Source organism: Pipistrellus kuhlii, unplaced genomic scaffold (genome assembly GCF_014108245.1).
Source record: "Pipistrellus kuhlii isolate mPipKuh1 unplaced genomic scaffold, mPipKuh1.p scaffold_m20_p_3, whole genome shotgun sequence".
NCBI classification, from domain to species: domain Eukaryota; kingdom Metazoa; phylum Chordata; class Mammalia; order Chiroptera; family Vespertilionidae; genus Pipistrellus; species Pipistrellus kuhlii.
In genome coordinates, this window is record NW_023425529.1 from 169,954,994 (window position 1) to 169,979,327 (window position 24,334).

At 41.5% G+C, this 24,334-nt stretch overlaps 1 protein-coding gene across 6 annotated transcripts in view; it reads right to left on the reverse strand.

Annotated features, from left to right (window-relative positions):
• The window catches only part of UNC5D (unc-5 netrin receptor D), a 514,611-nt gene extending 493,791 nt beyond the window's left edge, over positions 1-20,820 (reverse strand). For 5 of the 6 annotated variants that reach the window (XM_036457168.2, XM_036457167.2, XM_036457165.2 and 2 more), the window contains exon 1: positions 20,372-20,819. In XM_036457168.2, coding sequence (XP_036313061.2) covers positions 20,372-20,501 — 130 coding nt within the window. In that variant the 5' untranslated portion in view covers positions 20,502-20,819. Of the gene's footprint in view, positions 1-20,371 lie in introns of all 6 variants that reach the window. The other variant, XM_036457169.2, reaches the window with a different exon arrangement.
• Positions 20,821-24,334: the final 3,514 nt, after the last annotated feature.

Here is a 24,334-nt window from a genome sequence, read left to right on the forward strand (position 1 = left end):
GGCACAAGTAGTAGAAAACAACGGCAACTATATTGTTGATTAAATTTTGTTGTATTGTTTAAATAAATTCGATTTTAAAAAGTATTAGAAAACGACATTAATTATTACTAGACCTAATACTATTCACGATGATGCACGTCTCACGTCATCTAACTTTCACTCTGGACAGTATTGTAAAGTGGGGGGACCTGTGTCCACTCCCTACCTCTCCTCTCCTTTCCTGCAGCCAGTCCCCGAAACACCTGCTATCCCTGTCGCAAGCTAGTCCTCGGTTCATGGGTTCCCCCCCCCCCTTTTTTTTTCTTTTCCCCAAAAGTCCACAGTTTTGTACTTAACTCACAGTCTCAGCTGCTGCTTCTCTCCACCTCCCCATCCCGCTATTGGCAAGTGCACTCCAGAAAGCACTTGATTTCAGAACTTAAAACCTCAGAACAATCCAGTGGTCACCTCTCCTAAGGACATCTGTGTTTTCCCTTTCTCCATGGAATATAAAGTTGTGTCTTCTGTAAAATGCAGTCAGCCAAGGGAAGAGCATGTCTTAGGAGACAGAGTCTTGCTTTCCCTTAACTTATTGCTGCCTGGGGTGTCCTCTGACTGCCAGGCCTTCCTACTCAGAATCGATCCCTCAGCCAGCTTGGTCATCGGTTCCTCTGGGTAAACGCCGGCTTCCAAGATTTGGAGGCTCTTGGCTGTGCTTCCAGAGCAGCCTGTTCCCTCACTCCCTGAGTTTCCCACGGCACCTCATACTGTAAAGTTTATTCTGGAAGCTCCCCCACTAGACTCTGAGGTCCTCGGTGACAGGGGCAGCGGCTTTCACTTCTAGACCTCAGTTTCTAGCACAGCCACTCAAACATATGAGTCATCGTAATAGATCAGAATTATTTTAAGTATTTTACCTGCATAATCTACTTAATCCTCACAATACCATTACATTGGAGGTACTATTACATACCCCCAGTTGACAAGGAGAATAAAACACAAGGAGGTCACCAAACTAATAAGTGATAAAACTCAATTCTAACTCAAATAATCTAATAATAGTGACTGTGTTCTTTACATAGTCTACAGTGCCTCTTTCAAATATATGTATATATTAAATATACTCATTATATGTTTTTGGGAAAATATTTTAAAATATCCAGACTCATAACCTATAATCCATATGACCCAGGAAAAGTTAAATGCTTGCTAATTTTATTTCTTTCTCTGCACCCCCTTTGAGGACTAAATAAAATCCGGCTAGCACTGTCATGGATGGGTAAAATATGTGTTAATTCCACTGCCCAAACAGCCACCAATGAGGTTAATTCTCTTAATGAGTCTCAAGCAATAAAATCCTAGTAACAAATGGAGGTTACTTATTTTACCTGAGGTGATCATTTGACCTATAATTAATATGTCCAACTATCATCTGTACATCAACACATGCACAATCTTTGCCCAAAGCAAGGTCAGTCATACACCAACTCCATGGCAGAAGGCTCACTGTTGTGATTTTCCTCTGGATGTACACACGGGCCCTGGATCCAAGGAACATGCTAGCTAGGGTCTAGTCACCAGCCAGCAGAGTGAGCCTGCCAGAGCCCCAGAGAGCCAGATTCCATCATTTCTGCACTCACTGCTCAAATGGGAAACCAGAATTGGTGTTCAAGGACATTTACAGATGAGGATAAATTGTAATCTATAAACTGCTGATAGCAGAGACAAAAGTCAAAGGTAGAACCCCCAAAATATGGATTCAACACACTTTTGCTTAGGGAACTCCTTCCATACCTGGTGACTAAGAAAGGGCTGAGGAAGCTACTTTGGAAGACAAACTACAGCTGGGTCTAAAAGGAATATTATACCCAAAAAATTCTGGACACTCATGTGAATCTTGTATCTTTTTTTTTTTTTACAAGGATTGAAGGCACCCGGATGTGATATTAAAAAGGAATACAGGTTTTGGAACTGAACTCACCTGTGCTCACTTACTTTCCCACTTATTGGAAGTATGGACTTAAGGAAGTATATTTGAGTTTTAATTTCCTTATTTATAAAACAGGTAATAATGCCTACTTTGTAGGATTGTAGTAGGAATTAAAATGTATATATGATCAGCTCTAATAGAATGAATGGCACATAGCAGACATTCACATTTTCATGTATAATTATCTAACAGAGCTCAGCTAACACAAATATTCATTGCAAGAAGGTAATTCCTCATACATTCTTCTATTCACTTATTCTTTGAATTACTAAAGTGACAAAAAACAAAAATACAAAAATTCAGAAAACAGTTAAGTCCTTATCATTAAGGTGCTTAATGAGAAAACATAGATAAACATTCAACTTCCTCCATAGATGACTACCAGCTACAAAACTCTGATACCACTACATATATACAACACTCAAAGGGGAAACACCTTTGTAGTGAGGAGTTGCAGAAGCTTTCATTTTGGAGGTGAGTACTCTGACTAGGAGGGATGGTGGAGAGATGGATGAGCTGAGAACCCTATAAGTCACAACTTGCCAAAAAATATGGTCTTCATATTTTTTCTACATCTTACTTCAGATTCATTTTATTAATTAGTGTAAGGAGAAGGTGGGAAGGAAACTTGACAAAGACTAATTAATTGTCTAAGAAAAATCCATGTAATTGTTTGTTTCTATCCATCTCAAAAAAAAAATACAGAATATAACTTAAGCATATGTAATGAGGTCATTGCTCTTGGCTACATAAAGATTTACCACAACTGAGACAGTCTCTGTACAAATAAAATAAATATTTTAAGTAAATGTACCCCTATTTATCTAAGTCTACAATAGTCAGGAAAGCTCCTGTTAGCACTGGTCTGATTCATTCTGATGCTGAGATAAAATCAGTAAAGTAAGTCCTCACTTAATGTTACCCATAGGTTCTGAGACATTAATCAAAACGATGTATAATGAACCCAATTTTAACACAGGCTAATTGATATAAGCGAGAGTTAAGTTCCTCAGGCATCTCATCAACATTATAAGGAAATGAGGTTGAACAGAACACTGTTATTCGAGGACCCAGGATTGGCTGTATATGGAAACACACCAAGAATAGGAAAACCATCCTTCAACGTTGTCTTGGGAGAGTTACAAACAATAAAAACACCTCTGCTCTGAATATCAAAGCAGAAATCCACTCACTGCCATCCAAGTACTGAGAGGTAAGAATGACTGGGTGTCTTCTGCAGTTAACTCAGGGAACACAAAGCTCTGCTCCATGCCCTTCTGAACAGGTTGCAGCAAGGGGCCGTGGGCACTGAAAGGGTGTGTCCACTAGCTCTGGCCAGTTGCTAAAAAATGAACAAGATGTGCTATTTTCACATTACTCAAATCACTGAAAATATATAACAGAGATACTCAGCATGTGCTGCCAAGACGTGAACATTCCAAAAAGCTAAGAACAACAGAACTCAAGTATTTGGTTTAGTACTTGGGAAACTGGTTGGTTGTTCCTCTTTCCCAAAAAATGGGACATAAGAAAGACCAGCAGAGATCTGCAGACTAACAGAGCACAATAAGGAACATGGCTTCTATCTCAAAAATGCCCCTGAGGTGGCTGCTTTTGGATTATCTATTGAGGATTGCTATTTTATTTAATGCTTTCCTATATTTTCAAACTTCTTACAACAAACACATAATGTTTTTACAAATTGAGGAAAAAACAAACTTTCATCTCAAAAAGCTATTTGGAATAGATGCAAATAGAAATCCCTTAGTTGTGTTGATCTAACCATTTAGCCTACATGTGATTTACAGAGTAGAGGATGCCAGCTCCCCCAAATTTTGCTGAATGCCCTGCTGGTTCGGTGATTATGTCTAAGAGATCCCATGCTACTTCTTCAGAATGCTCACTCCGAAGTTGTAATCAACTCAGGATGTGTTTTCCAGGATCATTCATTAGGCTACAAGGTTAATGGTAGCTGGAACCCTCTTATCTCCATTCCTTTTCCTATAACCATTAACTTTTTTGGACTCTAAAGCCAAATACCTAGGACCCTTAAGTACTCTTCTGATTTCACAAATTCCCAACTCTATGGCTCATTCAATTGGAAACCTAGCATGCTTTTTTCTCAGACATGGAACCTTTAAACACATGTACCAATTTCTTTAGCTAATTTAGACTGTGATAGCCGCTAATACTGCGGAAGTATATTATCATTTCCATGGCTTTTGTATTTTAGTATTTTAGCACAATGAATTCACCCAAACAAACAAACACCTAAATGGTGGAATAACAGAACATATTTATAAGCTCACTTGAAGGTATTGGTTTTTTGTGTATTTGTTATTTGCATTTAGAATATTGTAGCAACCTATCTTACAACAAACATAGCTTTGTGCTTGGTATTGAGGAGACACAATACCAAAAAAAAAAAAGTATCTGTCCTCAAGTGGTAAAAATCAAGAGAGAAAGGTATAAAAAAAACAAAGCTAAAATGTGGTCTGATTGGTATAGAAAGTGTTTCATAAAAGTGATGCCAAGGTATGCAAATATATCATTCAATAAGAAGAAAGCAGTCTCTAGGAGTGGGGAAGATTTGTGGATTGTGGTCCATAAAGACAGTTGTGTTGAACAGGGGCATGAACAAGGACACAGAGATGTGAGTCAGCACAGTGTACTTGGTAAATACCCATCATTTAGTTGTGACATGAATATTTGTTATGGACTCAACTATGATAAGGATCTTGGACCTGACACATATGTCTCTTCGTCTGCTTTCCAGTACCGTCACATTGTTCATACTCCCGGGCAGTGTCTGATAGCTCTGTCCTGTGCCTGTAGAATGGATGATGAAGTTCTGTAGTACGCTCAAGAAAAAGAGTCAGGGACCCACCAAGCTGTTTGATCCTGGGCGTTGAACTTCAACTATACCCATCTCAATGATCACTAGTGGGAAAATATGTCAATATAATGAGAATGATTGAATCATTTCTAAGATCCCTTTAATTTTCCAATCCCAATGTAGGTCAACCATTTATCAAATATCTATGAAGTAAAAGGTATCATATTCTGTTCAAGGGTATCAAATCTGAGCAAAACACTATGGCTGCTTTCAAAAATTTACAGATAATATGAAGCAAAAGAGAAACAAGCATGCTAAAAACAATAGCACAAGGAAGCAGGTCTGACTGGAGGGGGGTAAAGGAGAGGAAAATGGGGGACATCTGTGATAATGTCAATAACAATAAAATATATTTTTAAAAGGTATAAAATCTGCAAGACAAAGGAAATTCAGGGCCAGTTTTGAGGCAGAGGATGGAGTCCAGTTGAGTAGATGGTATTTAAAAGGGCGGTAACAGTTAATACCAGACAAAATAAATTCCCAATGCATATAGCAGACTTTCCTACATTACAAAGGTGACATCACCAATCATTAGAGAAAGGAGGGGGATTCTTCAGTAATGGTCTTGGGACAATTGGTTGTTCACATGAAAGAATGAAATTAAATCCCTAACTCAAACTGTTACACACACACACACACACACACACACACACACACACACACAAATCTATTCTAGGTGAAATAAAGATACAGATATGAAAGACCAAATTATAAAATTCAAAAGAAATATAAAATACATTTAATGAGGTTTAGGAAGAATTTCCTAAGCACGACACAAAAGAACTAACCATAAATGATTGATAACATTGATTATATTAAAATTAAAACTTTAGTTCATGATAACAAAAAATTCAATTCAAGTCACCAGAAAATACCATAAAGTAAAAAAAAAAAAAAAAAAAAAAAAAAAAGAATTCCAATCATACAATAAGGATTATTAAGTCTATATGTATATCTACACATACATATATATCTAAAACTCCTATAATACATAAGATAAATTTAAAAAATGTACAAAATCTTGAGTAGGTGTTTCATAGAAAATAAATGGCAATAAAATATGTAAAAAAAATGTTTAACTTCATTAGTAATTAGGGATATGAAAATTAAGCCCATGCAGAGATAATCATATTATATTCACTAAATTAGCAGAAATCTCTAGGCCTGAAAACATCAAATGTTGGCTGATGTGAAGTAATGGAAACTCATATTGCTGGAAAATTTTTGGCATTATCTGGAAAATTTAACATGTTCATGCCCTAGGTATTGGCAATCTATTCTCAGATAAATACGAAACTCTTGAAATATTTAATAGAGCTCCTAGTTTATAGAAATACATATGTGTGTAATTTAAATCATAAAGCAAAACAGTATAGTTCTGATGTAACAGCAGACATATATACGAATGTTCCTAGTAGCAATTTTCCTAATAGAAAAAATCTGAAAACAACTCAAATTTCAGTTAAAGCAAGATAAACAAGTCAATTATGCTTTAGTCCCCCCTTTGAATGTTGTAGTTGAAATAAGTGAACCAAAATTAGGACTTGCAGCCCTGGCTGGTGTTGTTCAGTGGTTAAAGCTTCCACCATGCACTAAGCAGGTGTCTTCAAACTGCGGCCCACGGGCCACATGCGGCCCGCAGAGGAGTCTGATCCGGCCCGCCAGGTTTTTTGGGCAGTGAGCGCAGCCGAGGTGTTACAGTAGGAATTAGTACAATAGTTCATATAGTCCGGCCCTCCAGCTCTCTGAGGGACCATGATCTGGCCCCCACTTTAAAAAGTTTGAGGACCCCGGCAAAAAAGAGTCCCAGGTTTAATCACCATTCAAGGGCAGGTATCTGGGTTGCTGGCGGTTCAATCCTGGCCCTATCAGGTCTTGTGGGGGAGGCAATTAATGGATGTGTCTCTCTCACATGGATGTTTCTCTATATACCTCTTCTCCCTTCCTCTCTCTAAAAACAAACAAATAAAAAATGTGCAATAATAACATAGATGAAACAATACCAGATATGAAAACAATGGTGAAAACTATAATACACTATAGTACACTATAATATTGTATAATTTAAATATACCTTTAAAAAATCAAAAGTAAACTGTTTCAAAGAATATACATATCTGTTTGAACTATTTATAAAAACAAGGAAATAAGCACAGAATGTGAAGGTGATGACTTCCAAAGGAGAACCTAAGCAGTGAGTTCAAGAGAAGCACAGATACAAGTTGATTGTGCTCTACTTCTGAGGTGTGGTATAAATTCACAGATATCCAATAAAATTTGATGTTTAAACTATATTCATATACAACAATTAATAGATCACCAAATGTTTTACAGCATTTGTCTCTAGTTTCACAAATAAAGAACCACTGGGAGCTGTGAAGGAAAGGGTCGTATTAGAAAAGCTTGCTTTCGGAAGAATTCCTCTCCCTCGCTTCCTACAGTGCTGGAGGTGTACCAGCTGTCCCTGTACACTTCTTTTAGCCACAACTGTGGTGCTCACTGGGATTTTGCCCTACACTGTAGGAGTAGGTATAAGCATACATCCTTCAGACACCAACACCAGTCCAAAGATATTAATCCACTCATCAATATGTTCACCTATCTCTAATTGCTGGGCCTAGGAGACATTAGATGAGGGGTACAGTAGGCATCTCCATTTGTGGGCCCTGTGCTTTTTTCCAGAAGGAAAACATATGGTACAGCCTCCAACTCTGTGTTCTTCAAGTCCCTTCCCTTATTATATAATGTTTCTTATATAATCTCACTCCTTCTATTCATTCCTCGGTGCTTCCATCCTAGCAGGAAATGTCTAGCTCCGAAAGGTGGGATGTTCTGTGCCAGCATCTAATTTCACTCACCCACATCATCTGAGATCCAACGTGGACCGATAAGGCCTAATGCAGAGGGGAAGGCGATTCGTGAGCTGTTACCTTCACCCTGTACACTTTTGCTCTGATAGGGATTCTTAAAGATCTTCTCTATTAAAAAAAAAAATCAGTTTCTACAATTTTACACCATCAATGCACTCATTAAGTCAGTGGCTCTCAATCTTGGGTTCTCAAACTAAGAATCACCATTAGAACTTAAAAAAAAATCAGTGGGTCCTGCCAGCTGAGATTCTAACTTGATTGTTCTGAGATGCAGGTCCTGGCATCAGCTGACTGAAGACATCAGAATTACACTGTTTATCTTTCGCATTTGAAATATTGTACAATCATGTGTATTTCTACAAACAGGGGCTGCACTAAACATTTAGTGGCCACCTTTCAGTCTATTCTGTTTAAAAAAAAAACTGGTTAAATGCATGTGAAACTATAAAATAGCAAGTTTTAAAAGATATATATTTTATTGATTTCAGAGAGAAAGGAAGAGGGAGATATAGAAACATCAATAATGAGGGAATCATGGATTGACTGCCTCCTTCACGCCCCCTATTAGGGACAAAGCCCACGACCCAGGCATGTGCCCTAACCAGGAATTGAACCATGACCTCCTGGTTCACAGGCCAATGCTAACTACTGAGCCACACTGGCCAGGCTGAAATATCAGTTTTTAAGTGGGGGGGGGGGGGGGGGGGGAAGGGGAGCTAATGCTGACCCACATTGAAAGCACCTGTCTATCATTTTCTCACTTAACCCAATATTACAGGTGTTTAACTTCCTGCAAGTTAAAAAATAAATGGCTTTGGGTGATAACCGGGGATTTGAAATTTTTAAACCTGACTACCATTTCCAGCCTCGAGATCCATCACTGATAATTGCTAAAAATAACCAAACTCTGAATATTTTGACACCTAATCTCCAAGAATCAGAAGTTTGCAACACCCTTTGCGTCTTACACTTTCCCAACAAGGTGGCTTCGGCATGAATAATCATGACACAGGCACCAGAGTGTATAAGTTCCAGCTCAAGTACAGGGAGTGCTTTTTGCAAGTTCCCAGGGCCTTCAGAGATGCAGAATCCGCTTTAAAATTAAGAACAAGAGGGAGAGTGTAAGAAGAAGCATCCAAAGCTTTTAAAATCATATCCACTCTCTTTGGATGCAGATTGACGGCATGGGGGAATTATCAATATTTATATGTTGCGGCCAACCTCAAAAGCTTTCTTCTGAGGGGCACAAGTCAGCGCTTATGTTCCTTTATATCTGCTCCAGCCAGTGTCCATGGCACCATTTCAATAACACCGACTCCTAACAACAGACCTGGCCACCCATTCAAATTGGAAAGTTTTACCTTCTCACCACAATGTAAACCCAGATGCAAACAGAGAATAGTGAACATTGGAAGTAATTTACTTATCCAGATAAGAATTAGTAGCTGTGTGCTTAAATACCATTCTAAAGTTACTTCCTTGGGTTAGGCAGAAGGTTCCTGTTCTAATTCATGGCACTAACATCCCTTATGTATTAGTAAATAGGAAGGTAATACATTTTTCTATGTGTACATCTACTGGTGGGTTCATACTGACCTTTTTATTTTTTACCAAGGATGCAGAATTTAATTCATTAGAACAAAAACTTAAAATGTACACTAAATTTCAATACAAATATATAGCATCTATAATATAGACCTCTTTTACAATATTAATTAGCTCTGCTACACTGAACCAACTTGAGTCTTTCAATATTATATGATTAAGAACACAACCAAGCCGAAACCGGTTTGGCTCAATGGATAGAGTGTCGGCTTGGGGACTGAGGGCCCAGGTTCGATTCGGTCAAGGGCATGTACCTTGGTTGCTGGCACATCCCCAGTGGGGGGTGTGCAAGAGGCAGCTGATCGATGACTCTCTCTGATCGATGTTTCTAACTCTCTATCTCTCTCCCTTCCTCTCTGTACAAAATCAATAAAATATATTTTTAAAAAAATGAACACAACCAAGGAGGGGGGATATAGGGAGGATCTGTCCTATTTCAAAGGTGTTTAGAAAAATATAAATGTAAGAGAAAAATAGCCTTGATCAGAAGGGTATATGATCAATAGTCTTTAGTCTTTTGGTATCTTTTTTCTAAAAATTTCTTTGTGCCTCCATTGATTACTGTTGTTATAATAGTCCTGAAAAGGAAAGAGGTAGGAAAAATGAGACTGGGAAGGTCTGGATTTAGGGGACAGCTCTGATAGAAATGACCTCTAACAACCAATCAATTTAATTGCTTCTTTAGACCTTGGTGGTCCATGTGGAGAAATGGGCTTTGGCTGAGAAACATGAGGGTCGTTTTCAGCAATATAATTTTAAGATTCTTCTTTTTTAAAAAATATTTTCTATTGATTTCAGAGAGGAAGGGAGAGGAAAAGAGAAACATCAATTATGAGAATCATTGATTGGCTGCCCCCTGCATGCCCCCTACTGGTGACCAAACCCACAACCCAGGCATGTGTCCTTGGCCAGAATCGAACCTGGGACCCTTAAGTCCACAGGCTGATGCTCTATCCATTGAGCCAAACCAGCTAGGTCAAGATTCTCCTTTACAAATGGGAAACAGAGATACATTCTGTGATCACATTAGTGTATATCAATTGGTAAATAAAAGGCTACTTAAATGCTTTCTATTGTCTTCTTTCACACCGTGCTCCTCCACAAAGCTAGAGAAGCTTTACATGCATTGCTCAAAGTTAGAGAAAATGAGGATTAACTGATTCCCTGAGCCTTTAAGTCTCAACAAAATGTGAAAAAGTCGTTTGATTTGAGACAAACTGGAAGTCTGAATCTTGTGAGTTATGAGCCTAAGGTTTTGTATTAAAATCATTTGAAAAGACTTCAAATCTGGAAATGTAACATGAAATGTCATATATATGCTTTCTATTAAAAAAGAAAATGTCAATCTAGCAACTGTGGGCCTGGGCACCCACCTAAAGTCAGCTAAGCAACAATGAGCTCAGGCACTGGAGGGATTCCTAACCCCTTGGGCCAGATTCCCCTCGTCCCAACTCTGCTGCTAAAAATTGCACAGGTAAGCATTAGTTTAGAATGACTGATTTAAGAGAAACTGATACATAAAACTGAAGTTCTTTTATTGTTGGTACATTGCTGAAAACGCTTAAGCCACAGTTACCAGTATCATCTTTGAGGTCACATTAACCTTGACCTGCACATTCTATTTCCAGAGCATGTTTTTCTTGAAGGTTTTGAAATATATTTAAAATGCCACGAGTCGCTTCCAAAAAAAGTACTGCAAATGATACTGAAAATAATAGATAGCATCATAAAAGGTTAGAGAGGAAAAGAGTATTAAAAATAATCTAGTCACTTCTCATCTGAGAAACGAAAAGAACCAAGGGAAAAGGTGACATGTTGAAGGGCACGTGGTCTTGAACTGTTCAGCCCATGGCATTGCTTAACTGAGAGGGAAGTTTTGACTTGAGAAGAGACAGGGAGGAAGAGGAGATGAAGAATTGGAGGTTAGATGGGAGATACGTGGAGGAAGAGGAGGGCAGTGCCTGAATGAATGAGCTGATGTTCAAGTCAAAACTGTGTCTACACCTCCAGTTTAAATGTTATTAATTTATTTTAAATTAATAGCAGAGAACCTTAATGACATGTTTGCTATAATGATGATGTATGACAGTCTCCTAATATATAATACATACACACATATCTATGCATTGAAGCACTTAGCACGTTGACAAATATGAATAATTGGCTGTGCGGTGATGGTCTTCTCTGTGGCAAGATGTGGTATGATAGGGCCATCGTTTCCACATGCTCTCCCAGAGGTCACTGGGCACTTCAACCCGTCCGCTAAATGTGAGAAATAGCCAATATGGTGTGTGTGTTTTGTTTTTTTTTCTCCAAGGTGAAAAAAAAATGTAATGACAAATTTTTATCCAGCTTTATTTCTTTAAAGCAAACCCCAAGTGCTGACATCCCACCTACACACCTCACACTGACTAAACCTGTAAACCTCCTGATTGCTTTTTTAAAGGGGAACAGCTTAAGAAATTTCCGGATGCAAGTTGCTGGCAATCACTGCAGCTTCTGGTTCCAAGACGGAGCGAGACACAGGGTTGTCTGTTTAGATGCAGGAGAGTTGAACTCATTCCAGCTCCTTTCAAAAGGCTAGTAACACGCATTTCTCTGGCAAAGAATTTTATTTTGGGGGTTTGTATTTCTTCCCCATCTCTTTTAAAAAATAGGTTAGATCATCCATAAAGACACATTGATGGAAATTGTTATTGGAAGGCCAACTGCACTGTGCCACTACACTGCATTCCAATACAAATTAAGACTTGATAATCTTGTTTTATAACTGTACACAGAAAGAAGAAATGAGGCACACTGCAAGCAAAATTAATAATAAAGACAAGTTATTTGGTAAACTATGCAGATTGAGGAGCCAGTGTTATATTTCTAAAAAGTACTTGATATCCATAATGGCATCACTAAAAATAAAACTACAGAACTAATTTGTAATTTTACCTACTCTAATGAACACTTTAATTCCTTTCCTTTTTAAGAAAATATTGTTGCTTAGCAAGCTCCTCAGAATATTCTACTAACCACCATTCCATACTACGGTATACCATTTTAAATATATTCAAAATTCTACTTTCCTCCAATCCCTCCTGACACAGCTCCTACCGCCTCCTTTCCCAGATGGGGTAATTTCTGTTTATAACCATGAGAAGCATAATGGCATGTATACCAAGAAGAAAACAGGTATCATTTGCAAATGTATATTTATTTGTTTCTCCTATGCTCAGGCATCCAGAGCCCTGTCTCAAATGTAATGTCAGAAGACTATTATAGTGTCCAAATAAGTGTAATCCATCTATCTATAATAATAAGTGTATAATATGCTAATTAGACCGGATGTCCTTCCAGACGACCTTCCAGACAGAGCCGGCCCAGAAGGAAGCTGGTGCCAGCAGCCTGGGAAAGGAGGCCTACCCTTGCATGAATTTTGTGAATTAAGCCTCTAGTTTGGTAATAAAAGAGAACAACATGCTAAGAAAGTAAAAAATGCCCAGACACCATTTGGGTCTCAGCTTCCAGTCCCCGTACTGTTTATGACTGCCTGTCTGCCCTTGGTTGAAACATCTCTAAACCTGAATGTCATCATCAGGGTGGATGTGAAAATACAAAGTGACCACAACTGTCAATGTACCTTAAAGTGTCCAGTTTCATGCAAATGAATTACTTAAAACAGCAGTCCATGATGGTGTCACATCATATACTTAATCATGTTTCTAGAATAGCAGTCCACCTAGGAATGTAGACTTTACAATACATTAAGAAAACAAAATGTTGAAACCCTCTAACAGTTATTTAATTTTCTTTAGTAGCTAAATGTTCCTGATGCTTTATCAAAATAATAAGTAAATTTTAGAAATTTTAAACTTTTATACCTTAACATAAAAAGGTTAAAGTTAATATATATATAATTTAGCTCATGCTATTGGACAAGCACTGCCAGGTGTTGAGTAACAGTACATAATGGGTAGAGATGACTCTTATGACAAAGACCCCAAACACCAGCTCCTACACCACATGTGACTATAACAGTCCAGCTGCTTGGGGAATATTAAGACCCCAAATGAATGTTTGTTTGTTTTTAACCAACTGGTTTTGTTCTACACTATAACTATAGTCTACTTCTCTCATTATCCTATACTCTGAATCATTTTAAGAGCTACAGTAAAATGAAGGAACACTGAAGAGGGCTAACAGTGCCTCTTCTTTAACAAAAGTCTTGGGCAAACTGTTCAACTTCTGGACTCAGTTTTCTCTCTGTTACAGGAAATCAGATAGATGCAGACGTAAGTCCTCAACTACTTCAAAATAAAATTCAAGAGTTTAAAAGTATTTTATGTATCTTTACAAATGCTGAAATGAAGACATTATATTGCATCAGAATGGTGCTCTATTAGTTTTATGAGTAGTTGTATGTTTGTTTGAGTTAAAACTGACATTTGGGCTTGCCTAGTCCTCTGTTGGCATTTTTTTAAATAGTCACACATTAAATTCCACTTCGCACTGGCTTCCAAGTAAAAAAATATATATATATTGAAAATAAAAATCCTGAGTGACTATCATCTATGGCCAATGGATTATGTCATCAGGGAGCATGGCAGAAATGCAGAATGTCGGGTTTGTGAAATCAGAATGTGAATGTTAACAAGAAAGGCAGTGACTCAAATGCACATTAACATTTGAAAGGCACTGATTTGTGAGTTTCAAATATTACCATATTACCGGCATAGCTTCCCTAACCCATGATCATTTATTTGGTCCCCCTCCTCTCCCAGTAGATTGTATTAAATTAAACTCAAATAAAGATGATAGTTTCTAAATAAGTACTGTTGCAAGCAGAAGCCACCAATCACTTTCAAACAACGCCACACAACATGCTACAAATGTATTTAGAGGCAAATCTGCTCATTCAATATTTAGTAAAAAAATTTGCTTTTATAATAACTTATCAAAAGTTATGAATGATATTAAGCATAGCTATCCCACTACTGGTTGGGTTCTTGAAGCAGTCAGAAGGATTTCTTCACTTTGGTCTCGTCAATCTCCTGCTTCCCATGCTTGCCTGCCAGTCAACTACCTTCTGGAATGTCTGCAATGTCATTTTCCCTTCGACTTACCTGATTGAGAAATTACATTTTCAATTTGGATAACAAGAAAACATTCGTAAATCTTCTTAGTCAAGTTGCGCTTGTCAGGTGATATTTTCCCACATAATTCCTCCTATCCTTACAGGGTTGGTTTCCAAAGGGATCCGTGTGCCAATGTCTTCCTCTGGGGAGGAAGTCTCTTCTGCACTTTCTGATCCAGAAATGTGGGAGCAAATAGTCAGGATCTGCATTGAGTGAAGCTGCACTGACCTCACTTGAAAGACAGCTTTCGGCTTTGCATTTCCCTTATTTATGAAGGAAACCATCAGAGGACCCGATCCTATAGGAAGAATACAGCCTTCACCTTACTCCTGTCTTCTTGGAAACAATATTAGGAAGTCATTTATGCCCTGTGGCCATCTGATGTCATAAGAAAAGCATAATACATGCATGTGTATCATTTTTACTTTAGCCACATAAACAAAACTTTAATATTTCTGCCCTTCATTTTTAGTTCAGTGTAGGAGGGGGTGGGTAGGGATGGGAGGATTAAGGACACAGTATGCTGTGCCCACCATACCACACACAAACCCACTTTCCAAAGAAATACTCCAAAAGCACAACGGAGTTTGCAAACGGAACACACTGACACCCGCCTAATTCTGACAATTATCTACGCATGGCATGTGTATGTGCACAATAAGGCCATCCGATGCAATGTGGCACAAACAATTAGAAGTTCTTTTCAAAGTGAAAATGCAGAAGAGAATGAATATCTATTTTCTATAAATGAATCCAGCCATCTGCCTTGCTAGAGCAGCAGCAGGAATACCCAAAACAGCAGAAACAGCAGCCTCTGGTGTTAACAATCTATTCTCAAATCTCATGCTCCACATTTTGCCAGCAAACAAGGCTAAAAATATAAGACATGCAACAAATAGTCTCTTGGGATCTGCCATTCCATGGATGGTGTATTCAATCAGAGTAATATTTTGTTGTTATTGTTGAAATTCAAAATTGGGGAGAGAAAAAAAAAAAAAAAAGCAAGCTATCATATTAGACACGGGCATTCGGAATGTTAAGCGTGAATCCAATCCCAAAGTATATTAAGCTGAATGGTGAGAGGGTGGTTGTTTTCACACAACATAAATCTCTGAGATTTATCTGAATATATTTATAGATTTATTTAAGCTACTCTAAACTCCTCTACAGCTCTCCCAGTTATAGAGATATAATTTTAGTACTCTGTCACCAGAATATCAGGGGCATTTTCTCTTCGGCGCAGCTTAGAAAATTGGCATTGCTGTAGATTCTAGGGCTGACCTACGTGGTTGGTTCAAATCCAGGCTCCGCCTCATACAAACTCCATGGTTTTGAGCAAGTGATTCAATCTCTGTGTGCCCTTAAAAATGAGAAACTAATATTATCTCATAGAGGGAAGACCTAAATGTGTAAAGCTTTTAGAATAATCAATGGCAGACACTATATGGAACAATGACTATTATTCTTTTATAATCAAGCCAGGCTGCAAAAATGCTTTCTCGTAAAAATAAACATAACCTAAAAAGTGTAGCAGACGATGGCCCGTTGTCATGTCAATGTTGGCCATGTAAGCCAGGGAAGGGGTGAGCAGATAGGTGTCTTTATCTGGAGTGCGCAGTCGAGAATGACAGAAGGAAGTTTCCATCAAGGTGTCAGTTCATGAAGGCATCGGGATAAGGAGGACAGAAGAGAAGACAATGACAGGGCTGGTCAAGTAGCACTGTCTGGAGTACAGAATAGTCAGAATTAGTGGCAAAGGTGTAATCAGAAGCAGGGCACATCTGGCCTTTCTGTGAACACATGTGCTCATCCACTAAGAGGACCTGTATCACCACCACCACCTTCCTTTCTCTGTACACCTGTCTTTGGATTATATTTTAATGCATGGGATCAGGGTCTCCAGCCCCTGTATTAAAACAGGAGTCAGAAAAGTCTAAGGGAAAGGTACCAAACATTCCCCATCTCCTGATAAGCCAATATTTTTCTTTTTTTTTCTTTATTAATTAAGGTATTACATATGTGTCCTTATCGTCCCATTGCCCCACCACCACCACCACCCCCCCCCCTCATAACCTTACCCCCGGTTGTCTGTGTCCATTAGATAAACCGATATCTTGATGAACCTTCAAAGTTGGCACCATTTTAAGTTGTAGACTATATTTCGTAGAAGGAGGTCAATAAAAAACCAGTTTACAAGTCAGTGAGGAGATAGAAAAATGTGTCGTAATTGATTAAGACAGCAATGTCGGGAGGACCTCCGAGATTGAGTGAGAAGGTCTGGAGGGAGCTCCCGGAGCATTCGTAGGGCTCCCTGGGTTTTCCTACCCTATTGGTACCCCTTAAAGAACCACAGACCTCCCCCAATGTGCCATTCAAATCATGAGGAAGGATGGAGGGGGCATTACAGTTTGTCACAGTCAAGACCATGGCAAAGTGTGACAGGTGCTGCGGCTATAGAGCCAGGTCACAGCACTGAAACACACTGTTGGGTGGGAAAAGATAGTGCCTCCAGTCTGTTCAAGCCCAGAGCACAACCCAAGAGTCAGGAAAAGACAAGCCTGGCAGGAAATAGAGAGAAAAGACTCTTTTCTTGGAGTCCTATAGAAGGACAGTTGTGGTTTTTTTTTTTTTGGTTTTTTTTTTAGGAAAGGGGACGGAAAGAGGAAAAGAGGTGGAGGTGAGTCAGGATACTCTAATAACATTCATAAAGGAGAAAATGACTATAGATTTAATACTGTATGAACTAGGTAGATAAGGAGATTTAAGCACACACAAACCATATGACCCTATTATGCCTATAAAATAAACATATGCTTCTCTTGCCCTTAATGCTTTGCTACAGTTACTATAAGAGATTTCATTGACAAGGAAATTTTTAAAGCAAGGAATTGTGCAAAAGCTCAATCTGTCTCCCTGCGTTAATTTTTTAAAATATATTTTTACTGATTTCAGAGAAAAAGAGAGAGATAGAAACATCAACGATGAGAATCATTGATCAGTTGCCTCTTACACGTCCCACACTGGGGAACCAGCCCACAACCTAGGCGTGTGCCCTGACCTGGAATCGAACCATAACCTCCTGGTGCAGAGGTCAATAATGCTCAACCACTGAGCCAGGCCGGTAGACTAGGACATCTTATGTACAGAATCTAATACAGGATCCCAACCAGAGTGAAGGCAGTACTCCTTGTTGCAAAGAACAGAAACCAATCAGTATGACAACATGATGTAGATTCAATTAACACTTGGCAGGTCATGAGTAACTTTTAAACAACCTTCTTTGAAGTTGGAAAGTGTTGAAATGTACAGTAAACATGGCACTAAAGTGCCTTCCTTAGAGCGTGCCACCAGTCAGGTACATAAATCCTAAGAGGCAAGACTTGCTCACCAGGGAGAGAAACAGAACACTGCTATTTGGGCCACCACTGATTTCTGCAGACACTCCTTACCTCAAGTATCTTCCTCTTTCATCATATTCACAACCTATCATCAGAAATCCTACTCTGATCTTCAGAAGGTTTTTCATTAAGTGTGGAAAAGGAAAGGGAAAAAAAGGGGGGGGGGGTCATTGGTGCAATCACAAAAACAAATAAATGATGAATAATTGTAAAGAGAATGCTACTGGGTTGTTAAACATGCTTCCATCCTTGAAGCAAATGGCATAATTCTGTAAGCTCTGTTAAGTAGGAAAGGCTGACGATCTTGGTTCAAATCCACATGAAAAGGTTTGCAGAAGAAAAAACAAGTTACTTGAATAAATAAGAAGAACCTGGAGCCAACCGGAAAGAGCTAGGTGAGACTCAGGGGCCAGCACGCCCACAGAGCGCACCTGCCCTTGCTTTGACTGAATGGCCACCTCCCTGGGCTGGGAGAACTTAAGTAGCATTAAGGCACACCCTGCGTTCTGAGCACTCCAATTGTGCCCACCTGTCCAAGCCAGGTACTCGTGGCTTCGCAGGTTTCGCAGCAGCCTGCTGACTGAAGAATCTCTGACAGATGCTACGGGTAATGGACTTCATGCCCCAGAAAGTAAAATCGTACGAGGGAAATATTAGTTGGATTTAGTGCTTCCACTCCATGTGTCTGGAACGTTACTACGATCTATGTCGCACGTTTGTTGTACATAAGCCTGCAGCGTGTACAGTATGTTTTCCAGGAGACCTTTAAAGAACAGCTTGCCGACAAGAGGTGCTAGCCTTAGTTTCACAGCCAGCACAACTCCAGCCAAAGAGGCTTCTGGCATGCTCCCACTTCTTATGTGGGGCTGGCTTCCAGACAGCTCCTCCAGCCAGAGTCTAAGGGGTCAGGACACAGAGTCGGTCACTGCGAGGTATGGGTAACGCATACATGTAGGTCAACATGGAGAAAATAAAAGGCCGGCTTTCCCCCATCGCAGTCTATGGAAAACAACTCGGAGCTGACTTTGCAAGGAGGCTTCTCAGGATTAAATGAAATGGCTGAAGCTTGTGCTTCTTGCAGCAAGAAAAAGAGAACCATGCCTCCTCATCGTCCCTCAGTGTGCAACCACTGAGGCGCCTTTGTAAACCTTTCCTGCTTTTTAAAAAGCCTGCTCCATTTAAAAAAAAAAAAAAAATAAATAACTTTTCAGGAAATGCAATGCACATAGTCACTGAACAGGATCATAAAACGGAAAGCCTCAACCTACTTTTTAAAAACAATCCCTTATGCCAGACAGCACGGCTGCTTTCACAAACCGTTAGCTTTTATAAAAAAAAAACGAGATTATGTGGGTCCTTTTGTGGCCGCCCTCAATCCTTCCCACCCCTTTCTGTCTCGCGGCCACTGGAGTCTGTCCAGGATGGCCAGCGGAACCGAGGGGGAGGTGGCCACATCAGTGCCATCTCTCACCAGACCAGCGTTAGGGGCATCATTTAGTGCAATGACATATTCTAAGCCTTAATGGATGCTACGGGGGAAATGGAAAGGGAAAAGGAAAGAAGGGCGGGAAGGCGAAGCTTCCCGATTGTTTCAAAGGTTTAAAAAAAAAAAAAAAAGCCCCAATACCCTAGCTCTGTGCAAAACGCCTCTGATCAGCTTCAATGCAAGTCCGCGGTATTTGTCTCCAAGTTCACGCTCCCCTTCCTCACTCAAGGTGGAGCCGAAACCAGTTATACCATTTCCCTCTGCTGGAGTCCAGAGGACCCGGGAAAACGGGGTCTAACATTTTTAAGTCGGATTCCCTGCTGCTCAGTGGGGCCCGCGCTCGCATGCTCCCGGGCTGGGAGGACGCGCCAGCCAGCGGCTTCTGGCCAGCAGCCTCCCCGCGCCCGGCACCGAGGGCGCAGGTACACGCGCTCAGCCCTCCCAGCTCCCGCACCCACGCAGCCTCCTCAAACCACAGCCCGGGGCTACCCAGGAGCTAGTGTCGCCCAAGGGGTGCAGAGCTTGGCGGACTTCAGCCCCGGTGCCACTCCCGCAAGGGGAAAAGGTGCCCTCTCCAAGCCCACCCCACTGAGACTCCCGTCACCAGACCCCTCTTCCCAAGAACTCTCTTCCGACGATGGGCGCCCACCCAGGAGCGATCTCGCTTTGGAAGGAAGTGGAGGAAACCGGGAACAGCGAGCCTGGAGGCAGAGAGGTGGGGGTACTCTGGTCTGCTGCAATTGGGGAGGGCTTGGGGAATGAATGGAGCGAGCCAGGAGAGTAACAGGGGAAGGCACCCGTGACAGCAACCTGTAGGATCACTCCCGGTCGCAAACTTGGGGTGGGAAGCCATGGTCCTCTCCGAGGTCCTCCGCCCGATATCCCCACCCAGCTGGGCTCCGTGCGCGGAGAGAGAGAGAGAGGTGCGGGGCTCAACTTGGGGAGCCGGCGCCGTAGGTGTGGGTCCCCCTCGGTCCTCCAGCCTCGCCCCCCAGCCCCGCCGCTCGCTCTGCCCCGCGCTTACCTCGGGCAGCTGCGGCCCCCGCCGCCCAGAAGCACATCCCCAGCCACGGGAGCCACGGGAGCCACTGGAGCCACGGGAGCCCCCGGCGCGCTCCTCCCGCGCCTTCTCCGGCAGCGGCCGCTCTCCCCATGATCTTCGCCCGCTTCCCCGGGAAAGACGGTTCCTTTTCCTCTTCCACGCCCCGGAGCCCGGAGTCGCACCGGCGAGCCCTGGGCTGCTGAGCGAGCAGGTCCTCGGGGGGTCTCTAGCGAGTGACTGCTCCACGGCCGCTCCCTACAGCCGCCGGGCAGGGCGCCCCGAGACGCCGCGCGCTGCACACCCGGAGCAAGAGCGCGCCCCCATGGCCTCGCACGGCGGGGCGAGCGCTGCCGCCGCGGCCGCTGCCAGAGTCGCTGGCCGTGCCCGCCGCCGCCGGGCCGGGGACTACCGAGTGCAGAAGCCGGTCCGCAGCGCTGGAGAGACCCCCGGGCCGCTGGGCTCCGCCCCTTCGCGCGGCAGCCAATGAGGCTGGAGAGGCGGGGCCGATGGCGGGGCGGGGCGGCAGGAGGGGCGTGGCCTGTGGCGCCGCGGGGCGGTGCGCGAGGCGCAGGTGAGCCCTGCGGAGACCGCGCGCCACCCCCCCAACCCCCCAACCCCCCAACCCCGCACCTCGGTTGTCTCCGCGCTCCGCAGATGCAACCCGCGCCCGAACCGCGTCCAGACTCGTGTTCGCGGAGCCCCGCACCAGCCTCAGGGTGTGAGCAGAGCTGGCGGACCTCTCGGAGGCGAGTCCGGCGCCCCGAAAGATGTGGCCGCCTAGGCAGCCCAACTCCCAGTCTGCTGCCTCCGCGGAAACTCTGTTTTGTTCAACTTTGAGCCTTGCATGGTCCTGCCTCTCCTTCTTCCTTTTTTTTTTTTTTTTTTTTTTTTTTTTTTTTTTTTTTTTTTTTTTTTTTTTAACAGCAGATCAGATAGCACTCCTGAAAAACTCAAAGGAAAAGGAAAAAAAGCCTTTAAATGCCAAGCTGGGAATAATACGCTAGAATAAAGCCATTGTTGCAATGATGCTAAATATGCCTGCATGTACCATGACATGACACTGGAGAGGTATGGGGGAATTACAGTCATGGGTGCTTTCAGGGGTATGTGATCCATATTCATTTTACCACTCCCCCAATTCCTTTGTCTGTGGTCCTAATCACTCCGGATCCTCTAAATTTTTTTTAGAAAGCTCCCTCCCTTCTGATGGCTCCTGTTGTGTTTGCTGAAATCTAGTCTCTGGGAATTGCCATTAACCTAGGTCTCAGGGAAAGGAAGTCACGCTGGGCCCTTCCTAGAGGACAGACTTTTCTTAAAAGTGTGAGTTGTTTTGAATAGACTGTCAAGTCTTCATTTAACTGCTTTTGGAAGTTCTTCATGGTTGATTCTTATTCTCCCCTCCGCAGAAGAGCAATTTAAGAGTGATTGGGTTAAGTCAGGACACACTTTTCAGAACAAAGAACACATCTGGAGAGTGGATCCTGAGTCCAAAGCTCCAAGGTCAGAACACCAAATTCTCTCTCAATATCCAGCCCCCAAAAGGGTATCATAACTCAGCTGGTCAGCATATGTGTCCCCTTTTGCCTGGTGGACCCCAATAGAAAATGCAGTCTTAGTCTGAAAGAAGGACAGACAGCCTTCCCAACGGTTCCCCATTGCCCACACTCAGTATTGATGCAAGTACTTTTTAAAAATCCATTTTTCTTGCAACGTGCTATTTGTTTCCAAAAACACCTTTCTCTGGAGAATAAACAGCTTAAAACAAGGTAATTGTTCTGGGTAAGGTAATTGCACTAACCCACTTTCTTCCAGAGAAAAAGAGGATGATAGGCAGAAAGATTGATTCCCTGATCCACACACATGCCCTTCCCTCTCCTGTGTTCCAGCAGACATGTGAATGTCAGGGGAAAGAGCTACTGTTTCATCTAGTCTTCTTGCTTCTCAGTGAAAGGTTTGGGACCTGGTCAAGAAAACCAAGCTCTGGTTAGAGAGCAACCAAAGGACTTGTGTGCATGCGTATTAGTATAATGGACACTGGGGCTGTGGGGGCTTGCCTGGGTGGGAATGGCTGGGGGAGGACGGGCAATCAGAGAAAAAGGAGACATGTAAAACTTTAGACAATAAAAAAAGAAAAGAAAAGAAAACCATGGGGAAGGAATGCTTCAAAACCAAGTGATGTGGGGCTGGCTAGGGACTTGCTGAAGATCTCTTTAGGATCTTGGTAAATGAGGGTTCTGTCCTTTTTCCTCTGAGAAGGTGAATTGAGAATTAATCTACCAAATATGCTTTACCTGTCTTCTGGAAAATAGTCATTCATCCTCTGACTTTCCTTCTTCTTCAAGCTATGTGGCAGTTCTATCACAAATGAGCATTTCCGTACAAAAATGAAAAAAGAAAGTGTAACTGACCATGTTTCCAAGATAGTATTTAAATATCACTGCTGTCCCCAGAGGGGAACGAAAGTAAAAACAGTTTTATTTTGAAAATTTGTCAAGGAAATGATGAGACAATAGTAATAATAAATGTCGTTTTTAAACATTCGTTTAAAATCTTGCTTGGCGTTGACTTGTATTGACATAACCTTCAAACACATGGTATCTACAGAACGTGTGAAGTGCAATTAACAAGTTTTGCTTGAAAAAGTTTGTGTTTGGTTTGGTTTTTGTTGCAAAACTAGGGCTAAGAAGATGGCGGATGAAGAACATATTCGGCACTGCATGCTTTACGAGTTCCAATTAGGAAGAAAAGCAAGTGAGGCTGCAAAAAACATCTGTAGTGCTCTTGGTCAAGACGCAGTTAGCGCCAGAAAATGCCAGCGTTGGTTTGAGAAATTTCGTGAGGGAAATTTTTCGTTAGATGACAAGAGTGGTCGAGGCCGTGTGTCCAATTTTGATCAAGAAGCTCTTCAAGCTCTTTTGGTGCAAAATCCTCAAATTACCCAACAAGAGCTGGCGACAACTTTAAATTGTTCACAAAAAAACAATTTCCAATCAATTGCGTGCACTTGGCAAAGTCCAAAAGTTTGGAAAATGGGTTCCTCATGAGTTGACGGACAACAACCGTAATCAAAGAGTCACAATTTGCAGTTCGCTCCTCTCTCATCAAAACCGTTTGCCGTTTTTAGAGCAAATTGTTACCGGAGATGAAGAATGGGTGCTGTATGTTAATTTGAAAAGGCGGCCTCAATGGTTGGACCAAAATGAGGCTCCGCAGCCCACGCCAAAACCTGACTTGCATGCGAAAAAAGTGATGTGTGTTTGGTGGAATTTTAAAGGAATTCTTCATTATGAACTTTTATCATCTAACCAAACCATTACAAGTGCAGTGTATAGTGCCCAATTGGAAAGGTTAGCCCAAGCTTTAAGAGAAAAAGAACCCGTGCTGATTAATCGGAAGGGCGTAATTCTTCACCAGGATAACGCACGACCGCATACTGTAAGAATCACTGCTGAAAAACTGCACCAGTTGGAATGGGAAGTTCTCCTTCAACCTGCATATTCTCCTGATATTGCCTCTTCCAATTACCATTTGTTTCGTTCTTTGCAAAATTTTCTTCTTGGAAAAAAATTTAATAATGAAGAATGCCTCAAAAATGCATTGACCGAATTTTTTGCATCAAAATCACAAGAATTTTACAACAGAGGGATTAAAATGCTTCCTGAGAATTGGGCACAAGTAGTAGAAAACAACGGCAACTATATTGTTGATTAAATTTTGTTGGATTGTTTAAATAAATTTGATTTTAAAAAGTATTAGAAAACGACATTAATTATTACTAGACCTAATAGGTTCATAACGTAAGTAACATTGCCAAGACAGATGCAAGAGAAGGGAGGAAACCAAGAGCCTTCGATTGCGTACTCTGCTCAAAGACTAGGTCTTTCATATAATTTTGTTTAGAGCAGAATCAAACTCTTCAAGATAGGCACTCTGACCCGTTTGGCA